Genomic DNA, 12,907 nt, shown 5'->3' on the forward strand with positions numbered 1-12,907 from the left:
CCATCTACCCTGTGCATCCGCATCAGCCTCCGATTCACAATGGACCGCCGTCCTCCTCGCCGCCCAAGACCTCGATCGGCCAGAAGAAGAAGAACAGTACGTATAACACAGCGCCCCACCGCCTCTTGCCACCTGCTCTCTTTGCCGCGAAACGAGTTTCTCGATGCTCCTCGCGACCATTATCTCGGCCAATGATTCTTTCATTTTTTCTTTTTTTTTTTATCCTTCTCTCTTTCTCTACCATTCTGTGTTCCTTCGTTGCATTCTTCTTTTTCATTCTCTTTTCTTACGCCAAATCTCTCTCGTCGTCGTCGCATCTTGTCGAAATTAATCATGCAAGAGGAGGGTCATTTTATTAATCGACGCGAATTAGATCGTCTATAATGTATCTGCGAGCATCGCCGAGTTGCTCGAATTTAATTATCGAATAGAGTAATGAGAAATTCGAACATCATCGAATAAAATAGTCGACGACAATCGCGTCAGATCGCGCCTATATTTTGCGAGAACGCGTTTTCTATCTTAGCTTGTGCCGCTAAATCCCTTGTCCCTTATCGTTACTTTCGTTTTGTCCGGCTGATAATTATCGCTTCGTATCGGGATTACTGTTGCATAAAATTAAGATAAACCACTCGTACTCGACGATTTTACCGCTCGTTATCGTCGTGTAAATCGTTTTTTCAGGATAAAGGAATTACCGCGTTGTATCGCTACATCGCTATATCGTTATATCTTCGTTATTAACATCGCATAACTGATATTTCTTCTTTTCGATCGGAGCAAGCGTGAGTCCATATTCGCGCGAAAGTCTTTCTTTTCCATCGTTCTTTCGCGATAGCTGGACGCGAGTGCGAAAGTCAAAGAGAAGAGTCGTCGTCGCTTCGGTCATTAAATTACCGTTATGTAGTTGAACGTGGCGGTGCACTGCGTGCCAAACAATCATTTTACGTAATTCATTTGGCTTATCGTTTGCTCGTATTGAAACGGATAAAGTAAATAAACGAGTAACGAGCAAATAAATTTTATCAGGTTTTAAAATTATATCGTCCCTCGTCGTGTCTTATTCTACTTATTATCGCAACTAATGCATCCTACAAATAATATCGAAAAGGGTAAATACGTTGAAAATTGCATTGATTGACCGGACGTAAAACTTCCGAAACATACCTCGAGGATCCTATCTTTATCTTTCGCGTTCGGATCAAACGTTCTATACTCGTTCTCGTATAATTAGAAAAGTATCGAGTATAAAGGTTAGATCAGTTAATACCGCGAACGAAGGAAATTATTTACAAAATTAAGAGTAAAAAACTTAATAAACGAAGCAACACTTTTGGTCCCCAAAACGCGTGCCAGATGGAGAACAATCGAACGCGGTAGGCGACTCGATTCTAGGTGACTCTCTCGACAACCATCTGTCGTCTAGTCGCCCTTCTTGTGTTGTCACCTACGATAATTTCACTTGAAAATGCGCCACGGATATGCACACATTTGCATTCCATCGATAGCCAGGACACGGACGTTAACGAGGCAACCTGCTTGGCTCGAAACGCAACAGGGAATTCGTGTTCCGGAGGTGTTGAATTGAAATTACTCGAGTCGGCCCCGTTCCGCCTTTCTTTGTAACAACGATTCGAATTTCTCCACTGTATTAAAATCGTCCCTTCGAGATCGAATCGTGTCCCACGAAATTTACAACTTGGTTCGTGACCGACGATGTATATCGACGATGTGTTACGACGCGTTTCGCATCGAGCAGAAGCAAAAAGTACATCAATCTCCAAGTACTCACCAATAAGCCGGAACCTAGATGGAAGTTGAAGCTTCCGCTCCGATATCGCCGCGTTTCCTAGCCCTGGTAATGAAGCAACTTTTTCCCACGGAGCTCATGGAAGTTTCATTTCGAACAGGAGAAATTTAGAGACGTCGTTGACCTCCTTTCTGCAAGAATAACGTGATTATTTATTGGAAAAATAACAAAGAAAAATAAAATTAATCTCAAGAGCTCGAAGTATTAATAATTGCTAACAGAAATCTAGGATCTTAGAATTACTCGCTGTAAAGTATTAATTTCTACATTGTCCAAATTATGCAAGAAGCACTTCTATTTGCTTCTGTTTCATCGGATAACTGAATTCCCAATTAAAAATTTCCATTTGTTAATCCACGTTAATCAATTAAGTTGGCGGATAAACGTTTTTTTTTTTTTTTAATAACTACGATAAACGATCAAATGGCTATTGTCCGGAAATAAACAATTGATTTTTTCTGTCTACAGAGGAATATTCGGACCATCCGAACGAAGTTGTGAAGAACGAAGAATTGACCTACAACGGGGCGAGTTCCAGCCGTGTTCAAGATCGGTACTACCAGCTGGTGATGGTGTTGACGGGAAGCTTGTTTATCAGCGCGATCATGCCGCAATTATTACGGTGAAGCGACAACACTACCGACGAGAACGTATATCCCATACGTCGAAACCCCTTTTTCTGTGATTATCCTACGTTTAATTAATTTCTTGAGGCACGCGTGCGCGCGCGCGCTCGCGTGGCCGCCCCTCAATCGTGAAAAATAAATGAAAAATAAAACGCGCACGATTTATGGTCGGACTGCCTCGAGAGAGAAAGAGAACGAGAAAATTTAATCGGGAGGGAACGAAGACAAAAACGAACAACAATGGTTTAGAGAAAAAAGGAAAATTAAATGAAAATAAAAGAGGATGCGAGTTATAAGAAGAACGAAGAGTCGGCAGAAATAATAAAAAAGAAAATAAACGTAAATGTCAAGAGAAGAGACACGCACGGCACACGAGCAGCAACGCCATATTGAAACTATTCGAAAACGAAGAACGAAGACGTAGATAGTAAGATTACAAAGACGAAGAAAGACGAAACGAGGAGAAACGCTACTATTAGACACTATTATAGTATGCCCACTATTATCACTACTATAAATGGTAGTCGTATTGGTTGTCCTTCTTATCATTACGCTAATTCTAGGTATTTATTGGAAATACGAGGAAAGAGAACGAAGTCGTGGACAGCGTGCTAAATATCCTCGAGCGTGGCATACGCCGCGTAGCGAATAAATACGTCCGTCAAAGAGAAGCGCGAAAGTTGTTTCGTTTAAATATCATAACCTCGCGCGTGAGGATTTCGAATGATAATGATATCGTACGACTGACATCGACGTTGGTTGACGAACGGTCCTCTGTCATCTATGCCTCGATTGCTTGAGAATTAGTATCGTACTTGAAAAGTCAAACGATTAAGTTAACTTAGAAACTTATATGTATATAGAGAACCAATTACTTACTAGGTTAGTATGATTTAAAACTTGCCATCTTAGTAGATGTATCACTTAGCACTCGTTTTTCCGTTAATATTTTCAGTATCACGCCCGCGCAAATGTAGATACGTCATTTGTTTAACTGAAGATTTCAGATCAATCACGTGACTTATTGCGATAATCGAATCAAACGTTAATCCGCGATTAGTCGCGATGGTCGCGCCAATATTCGGATCGAAATCTATCGAAGGAAACAGTCATGGCGGAGGGTCGTTCGATTTGCGTAAACAGTCGCGAGCAGGATAATTAGCACGCGTGTAAATAAATTCCTAATGAATATGTACAAGTGGCTCTTGCCTCGTCTTCGGGGCAGAGGAATTTAAGAGAGTGCCGTATACTAGGTGAAATCTTATATATGACACACGGAAGAGTGCGATACAGCGTGAGTGAACATTTCCGAGTGTGACAGAGTATGACGTGTGTGGGTGTATTGCGAGGCGTATGTGAACATTCGTGAACACAAAGATCGCCCATTTGGTTAGGACACAAAACTGTGTAAGGTGCGATAAACTTTTGTAAGTTCCGCCCGCGATTCTCGCAATCGTGACACTTTCGCGAACACGTGAAGTATCGTCGGCGAAGAAATTCGAAAATTCCTCTCTTCGACCGAGTTCGTCGAAGGGAAATGGCGAACGAACGAACGAACGAACGAAAGTATGGTATGTAATGCGTGAGAGAGACTGATCGCGGAGCGAACGAAATAACAATTTTTGTATCATAGTTGTACCATACCGAACTTTATCTATAGATCTGTATTATATTTATTATCCGCTATCATTACGCTACGAATAATCACACTCGATATTCTATATTTACTAGTAAAAAATATCAAATTTAATAGCGAATAAATTGCGTATTCGGCGGGGTAATGATAAAAGAAACGACATGACGCGAGCTAAACGATGAATTCTCGACCCCTCTCATCATCGGATCTGCCATTTGTTGTTTCCTTCTATTTTCTTTAATTCTTTTTTCGTGCTGTATTGCTCGAAAACGTCGAACACGCGCGTTCGAGTGCTTATTTCGACGTGTGCTCGCTATTTCAATAAATTGGCCGTGCGATGGTCGGTTTCATTTCGTCGATTTCGGTATCGTCTTTTGTGCTATGTACATCGTTCTTTTCAGTTGTCCCTATGATTCTCCTGTTTTTTTTTTTTTTATACTCTATTTATTGTTCACCGCCACGCAGATTTCGTTTACATCCGCGTACTGACGAACGTACGCGCATGCAAATCGCATTTATTTGTAAAACGTACGGGATTACATGTATACATGCACAGTGGTCACGATCGTTACACGCGATCCCGCTCTGATTTGTCGCGTACGTCGATAACGACGCCCTCTTCGCTAACGTTCAAGCTCTGTTCACGCTGCGATCGCAGCCGATTTTACGTTACGAACGCCCATTAACGCATAACATTGTGCACGTATCCTGTACGTATCCGTAAGCCCGTGTTTCGCTCGATCACGATCACGGATCCATATTTCTCTCGATCACACAATTTTACCATAATCACACGACAAACGTCAACTACGTATCTCGGATTTTATCGCGCGGAATACGTTGTACCGGCAATTAATTATATAGTGCGCGCGCATCTTGCGCATGTCGCGTATCGTATCGTATAAACGTAACTTGTAATCTTTAAAATTGCGTTCCCGCCAATACATTCGATGATTGGCCGCGCGGCTACGATGGCGCTATTTTATTGCTTGCGTACTTACACAACTCTTATTTACGCGCATTTCATCTTCCAGAATGCAAAATTATCGTTTTTGCGTCCGACGTCTAGTTTGGCGATCGACCGATCACAATATACCAAACGTATCTACCGATTCTGTGTCGGCGATACGAACAACACGGCGAATATAATTACATACAACCTGGTCTTAAAAATGGATCCGTGAGCACCAGTGTGAATGGAGCTTCAATAAGTGCACATAGTTGTTACCGCGCGCGTAAAAATGCACACACAGCGACCGAAGAGCGTTCGTGGCACGAGGATGCGAAAGGAAGAAACTACAACGAGCAAATGATCGTTTCACGTTGGCCACGAGAAAAAGAGTTCGACCGAACGGCAACTAGAGTAACGAATTATTGTAAATACGAATATGCGGAGAGAATTACGTATTGTATAAGGCAGAGAGCGAGAGAATGTAAGAAAGATTAATGAGAGCGCAAGGGAGAGAGAGAGAGAGAGAGAGAGAGAGAGAGAGAGAAAGAGACCCCAATTCCGAATCGTAGATAATAAAGAAAAGATGTATTCTGATGGCTGCTCGATTGACCGACTCGTTTTCATCGTTCATTGATGGTTCATCGTCCTTAATTATACGCGACAATTAAAATGGAAATCAATGACCACGATCAGCCGGGAATGTTGAGGGAAACGATGGAAATTAAATGCGTGTATAATGTTATCCATTACAGTATTGTAAGCCTAAGTATTACATGCCTCCGATCCACGTCTGTTTGTCTGTCTGTCCGTTCGTCTGTCTACAGTTTGTACTTTTTACCCATGTGTTAACCGCAATAGCAATTTCGTACACGTACGAGCGATCGATTACGAGAAAGCAGTTCGCGACGATACCTACGATTCCACGATTCTTAGCATGTAGATTTCTCACAAATGATCATATTTTCGTTTCGTTAACTATAGCTGCTACGATGACAGTTTCTTTTAGTTTCTCTCTAGTCGTTTTCGTTCGCACACACATGTATACACGTGGAATTGTTTGTGAGCCGCTGATCAACCCGCAAAACGAAACCCAAAGACAATCACCTGCACCATTGTAAGGAAAAGCGTTCGAAGCGCCTCTGCGTAGATCAGTCGTCAACTATAGCGTCACGATATCATTTAGGTATATACGATTCGTTAACCCTCTCACACGAAGTAGAAGTAATTTAACACACGATTGTACAAAACGTTTCTCGTACAAGTTCGCTTTGCGGGTCTCAGAGGATATTACATACAGTAACGTACATTTGTAAAGGGACGCAAATAGTAGAGTGCGTTTACGTTTCGATCGGCATGATCGACGATCCATGTAACACGGTTGCACACACGTCTTGAATCGTGGATGTATCGATAGAACTGCTCCGGGCGGCGAATTATCGATCGACTCGAATTAATCGAATTAATCAGAGCCAGCATGAAAGCCCGTAATCAATTAAACATAAATGCAATAGCAATGCAGCAAAGTTACATAGATCCAATGTGAATGGTACTCATTCTTACGGACGATAGATGATACGGTATAACAATAATATAGACTCGAACTATCGATAGAAAATAGACAAGGTCACTCACTGCAATATTTTTTTATTTTTCTCTCCTTCATTTGTCTTTCTTCTTTTCTTCTTTTTTTTTCGTTTCGACCGATCCGCTCCGAAAGCACCCTCCGATCCATCCGTAACACCAATCCCGACCACCACCACCACCACCACCACCACCACCACCACCACCACCACTACTACCGACCACAACGTGAAACGCTGCTCCTCGAAAGTTATTTTTGTAATCATGAACAGGGACAAGCATCGTACCAATAAGGTATTTAAATCGTTAGTAGAAAGTATATATAGATAATCGATATAATAGAAAGTTTAACGACACCGATATAACAGAAACACACAGGAATAATCATAAGGTCGATGAACCTGAAGATTACGATTAATTAGATCGCGCGTTAAGATTAGTCTTCGCTCTTAATCGCGTACACAGACCGATATACAGTTACGCATAAGTACGTAGACGCGTTGCAGATGGCACGTTTCGAGCAGAAACACACGAAGAACAAAACGAGGAACAGGTTTCACAGTTTTCTAATCCAAAGACGTTCGAACCTCCCCTTCATTGCGATTTTTATCGTTCATTTTCGCTATTTCATTGTGTTATCCTCTCGTGTGCGTGTTTTGGAACAATGTCAAGAGATTAGAGGTCTTCGCGGGTGAAGATCACAGCAGGCGACTATTCGTACGCGAAAAGAGCTTGTTCCTCTCTTCTCGAGACAGGGGGTATAATGGGGATGAGATAAAACGAGGGCAGTAACGAGAAAGAAAGAAGTAACAGGGATGGGAAAGGGAAAAGTATGAAGGGATCGATTAATTAGATTTACCGCGTCGAATTGACAACGTCGCGGATTTATCGAGCGTGAAAATGGGATCGAGATGATTTCGTAGGTACGTCGTTGTAAATAGAGAAATGAAGAAAAACAAGAAAAAGATTACGATCAATAACGATAACACGATGAAATTTATATTAAATACATAGCAAGTATGAGGATAGGTTTCTAATAACAATTTATTATAAAAGTGAATGTACGTTGATGTCTAAGATTTTTAACAAGATGGAAAAAAAGATAAGAAAAAACACAAAGTGGTTATTATTAAACTATGATTATTAACTCATAATCGAGAAATACAAGTACTAATTAAACAAAAGAGCGTTTGAATACAGAACCACACTTTTTAGCCAGGTCATGAATTCTCTCACGTTGCATATATTAATTTTGTAACAGGTAACATTACATGACACATACGATCACGGTCACGGAAGCCATACGGCAGGCGCCACGTTATCACCGGAGCAACCGTTAGATCATTTCTTTTCTCTCTCCTGAACACGGTACACGTATTTACATATAAATTAAACAACAGTCGGGATATCATGTTTATAAAATGGGAAAAAGATGTCGAAAGATGATATCACGCAGTTTATTCGATCGATCGATACGATATATCGAGGATAAGAAAAAAGAAAAATATGAAAACCAGCTTGGAGAAAGAAAGTATCAACGGTTTGAATAGTTCGATCGGTTAGCGTTGTCTGACAATCAAACGACCTAGTTTCCAATTACGACGCAACAATATTTATTCAGCCATTATCTCTCTTTTGCCTCACCTTCGCTCGATCTAAATTTGAACCGAGTAAACAGATAAAAAGCAAAAGCTGAAAAAAATTGTAAAAATAGTAACGCGGTCCACGTGTGGCATTCGTGAACAGGATCGATCAATTATAGATTGCGTGTGCTCGCTAAGTATGCACGTTCAGTACAGTACAGTCGTTCATTACAAAGCATTACAGATACAATACAAAGTAGCGTAGTGTTCATAATGGTAGTCCACTTGTAGCGAAATAGCGTTTAAACAGTCCAAACAGACAACCAAACAAGCAAAAAAAAAAAAGAACCGGAAAAACGACATAATCGTCGGAAAAATTACAGGTAACCATAAAAAGTACACAGTAAACGTGAATCGATCTTCACGAAGTACGTGCAAGACACGCACACACATGTACACACTACGACACGTGCACACGACACATATACACGTATATTGGCACATATTGCGATACAAACAGTTTCAAACATTGTCGAGGGCGTCGCGAGAAAAGGTGCGGCGTTACTCTAAAGATATGAAGAAAAAAAAAGAAAAAAAAAGTATATATTTAAATGTACACTCATACACAGATACAGAGACACGATATACACATATGCAAAAGCGACGCGACTTCGACGACCACGCGACGTAAAACGCAAAAGCGCGTGAATTCACTCGCAGAAGCAGAGAAAGAAAGAAAGAAAGAAAGAAAGAAAGAAAGAAAGACGAAAGGTGGGAAAAAGGGTCGACGATGCTCTAAACGTAAACTCGTCGGCGTCGCGCGATTTATATAGCTATATTGTATTATGCATGTCGATATACGGTCACATATAACGATGGAAAATGAAAGTAAACCAAACGAAACAAAATAAAAAAAAAAGTGAAAAAGTAACTGGAAAATGTTAAAATGCCGGACAGGGAGACCGGGCGTCCCCCGATAAAATAATAATAATACACGTACATACTCACTCACATAACACATACAAAGTACGTCGACGCGTACGACGAAATACGTCGGCGTCGAAACGTTTCATTTTGAAAGTACCTTGCGCGAGTCGTCTCGAATCGTTTAAGTACAAATAAAAAAAAAAAAAAGAAAAAGAAAGAAAGAAAGAAAAGAAGAAGATGATGACGACGATGATGATGATGATGATGAAGAAAAAGAAATGTTCTTCTCGATGGACGAGATGCGTGCGATCCACGTTCCACGCGATTCAGATACCAGGGTATCGAGTTCTAGTTCGCGGATTCGGTGAAGAAATCAGGTTTCCTTTTTTGCGTTTGAGGCCATCAGCGACGAGCACCATTGCGTGGGTTGTATAGGAACCAGAGGGATTCACAGTGCTGAATGGTAAATTTGGGGAAATCGCGTGTCACGCCTCTTTCGTTGAACCCTCGACAGGCATTAATGAGTTCCTGGAATCAAATTGGTTGTAAAAAGAATTATATTTAAACGATCGTTGCCTGCTCGATTCGAAAGGTTGTAAGCGCATCCGTGAATCCCCTCGCGGTTCATTTCCAAATGTTTCTATTTTTTAAACGAATGAAAACGATTTGCGTGTAAAACTGCATTCGCGATCATTTCGATGGATATTTATTGAAAACGGTGAGAACACAAATAAACGATATATACGCTTTGTTGCACTGATTTTTCGGCTTTTACCGATTTTATACGTATACGCATCTTTTACCGTTGTTTCGAAACGCTGTAAACACGAGATGCAAGAGGAAATTGATAGGTTGAATTACGTTTTTACCGAAGCTCAAACTTTTCATGAAATTTCCTATTGTTTCATATATATATATATATATATATATATATACACGTATATGCTTTGATCGATTCGAAGGATTTCATATGTTTTAATCAATGGTTGAACGCGTGAAATTCAAACGCACAGACGTAAAGACGACGATTACTTCTTGCGTCGCGTGAAACGAGCGAAATGTAATTTAAAACGTAAAACTGCCATTTTTAATTAACGTAATCGATAGCCTCGAAAGCGATTGGTAATTATCGTAGCCGTAACTTATTCGTTGTCCTACCCTGCAAAACGAATGTTAAAGAAAGAGAGACAGAAGCTATAGAGTATGGAGGAATGTGAGTTCGCAGCGAAAACGGATGTCCGGTTCGATCGCATTCTTAAATTTCGCGAGTCTTTCGACGCTGATCATATACAAAAATCGTTTCAATTCGTTCCACGTTCCATCGAAGTTGAAATACCGTCTGTCAAAGATGAACGCGCTACATTCACAAGCAGTACATCTTAAAAAGCACATAATATCCACGATGTCGTTCAATGGAGTGTGTATACATGGAGAATTGAAGATTTTAAACAAAACTTTGCCAGAAATTTCTTATCGCTTTATATTTTATATATGTGACATTAAAGAACATACAACACGTGGAATACTAAAACATATTATTTTAAAATGTTAGATACGGAATGTTATATACCAGTGTTATATACAAATGTTAAATACCATTTTGAAATGTTAGTAATCTAAAAACAAGATCCACACTGACTGACTGTTAACTCAGACTGAATTCATTGATCCGTCGCTTCATTCCCTCCTTCTTCCTCTAAGTCTTTCATTTAATTCTAAGATATTTTGTCTCTATTGAAACATTTCAATCGTTCAAACTACTCGGTAACATATGAACCACATCTTTGGAGTTGTAAAAACCTGTTATATATTAGTCTGAATATTTTATATTTGATAAAATAATAATTTCACCTGAAAAGTTAACTATCGATCCGGATGTTATGTGCTTTACAAGATCAAATGTACATAGCGTATACATAATAGAAAAAATCGCGATGGCGTGTAATATACGAAATCTGACGATTCGCAATGCCGAAAAGAACGATGCTTATGTTTCGAGCCGCGTTGCTTGTTCACGGGCACGCGACCATGCCACTTCCTTTCGATCGATTCGATCCGATTAATCAAGCCCCCATTCGATTCGCCTAAGGCTTTCAGCCGTGTATGCTTCACAGACAACGAATCTCTCGACTTACCAAGCGACTCGCGACTGACAATAGTTTCTGCGATCCCTCGATGCAATTGTTTTAAGTGCAAAACTGTCGTCACGTAGGACAGGACTTATAAATCGTTGAAAAAACAGAGTATTTGGCAGAAAAAAAGAAAAGAAAGAAGATGCGCTCGAACGAATCGTTTCCCCTACTTGAATCTGTAAGGTACGCTCGTCACGTTGTTTAGAGCTATTTATCGATTCTAAATCCGAAGCGAGAGTGTTACACATCAAAACGAAATATTTTTGCGGTGCAAAATTTTCGCAAAATGAAAAGTCAGTTCCTCTGTGGCGTGTCGAGATATACGCGAGATTTGGAGCCTAAATCGTTGTACGATTGTTTATATAGAACGAATTTATATTATATAGAACGATGCGAAAAAATGTTAAGTGTGCTTGTAAGTGTGCTGTATGATGATTTCCGGTGTTTACGATATTCGTTTGCGGTCACGCTGAATAAGTCTTGTCTTACACGTTCGCACGCATTCTACTTCTAACCACCAAAGAAATACACTCGCGCGTATTTCTTCTCCAAGCGCTTCTCCAAGGCACTTCTATAATGGGAAAGAATGCAACGATAAACTGTGGTCTATATTTATCACAAGTTTTAGTATTAAGTTTCGAAAGTTAGCGTTAACAGGTGCCATTTTTGTGCCATCACTTTCCTTCTTTTCAGGCAGCTAAGTAAGACGAATAGAAAAATTATTCACCGTTAAACTCCATAACAATTTGAGATAACGATTCTACTGGTAAATTTCATTGATTCGCTGAAAATGGAAACAATCGGGTGAGCTCGCGGAAAGAAGAAAACGGAAGAAACGAGAAGGAAAGACGGATAGATCGAACGAAAGCGATGCCTGATTTGAAGCGCGCATAACTTAAGGATCGCGCAACTCGAGAAAAGAAGCGCGAGACAAACGAGAGAAAAGGAAAGCATTTTAGGCAACACGTGTCGGAGTACATAGACTTCTCGTGAAAGTAGAGCCAATGGAGAAGAAACTAATCGGGCGGGAAGCAATGCTGCTTCGGTCATCCGCGTAGAAGCATACTTGCAGTTATAAGGTTCTAAGTAAGAGTGAACAAAGAAATTGAAATAATGCGAGACGAAACGATGGAAGAAAACCATACCGAAAGGCCTAGGTTGTCGCACTCGTTTGAAAAACATTCCTGCAAGAATGCATACAAGAAGTAGCGTACAATCGCTGTACACTCGTTTGTTGACGCGAATATAAGGGGAGAAAAGTCGATTTGATTTGTATATGTACACGGTGAGCCCGAGGTTCGTGCAAGGACAGGTGCATTTACGTATGAATGAGGAAGAGATCTGGCGAAATCGATGCTCGTTTCTTTCTGGTTCATAGTCAGCAGACGCGAATAAATCAATGGCGGTAATCACTTCATTCTTGTAAACGCTAATGTCCTCTGCGGCGATCATTGTTATTATACGAACGAACTCAAGACGGCATGGTATACAAGACTAAGAACAAGACCTAAAATGGGGACATAATATTTTATAACTCAACTTTTGTACAGAATAAATAAATACTTGTACTGTGGACCAATATTTCTTTTATTTCATTCGCATGTTTACGAGTCGATTTCATTGTAAATGAGATATTCGAAGATAACAAAAAGTCAGATGA

At 40.3% G+C, this 12,907-nt stretch overlaps 1 protein-coding gene and 1 long non-coding RNA gene across 2 annotated transcripts in view; both read left to right on the forward strand.

Annotated features, from left to right (window-relative positions):
- LOC100744521 (ephrin-B2) overlaps positions 1 to 9,368 on the forward strand; it is a 57,710-nt gene extending 48,342 nt beyond the window's left edge. Inside the window, 2 exon segments of the mRNA XM_012394409.3 lie at positions 4 to 96; positions 2,279 to 9,368. Coding sequence (XP_012249832.2) covers positions 4 to 96; positions 2,279 to 2,436 — 251 coding nt within the window. The 3' untranslated portion in view covers positions 2,437 to 9,368.
- Positions 9,369 to 10,715: 1,347 nt separating this feature from the next.
- On the forward strand, positions 10,716 to 12,828 carry LOC112214133. Its single transcript, XR_002948054.2, has 2 exons — positions 10,716 to 11,430; positions 11,941 to 12,828. It is a non-coding gene; the product is annotated as an uncharacterized LOC112214133 (long non-coding RNA).
- Positions 12,829 to 12,907: the final 79 nt, after the last annotated feature.

This window comes from Bombus impatiens, unplaced genomic scaffold, assembly GCF_000188095.3.
Source record: "Bombus impatiens unplaced genomic scaffold, BIMP_2.2 scf_0089, whole genome shotgun sequence".
Taxonomy (NCBI): Eukaryota; Metazoa; Arthropoda; class Insecta; order Hymenoptera; family Apidae; genus Bombus; species Bombus impatiens.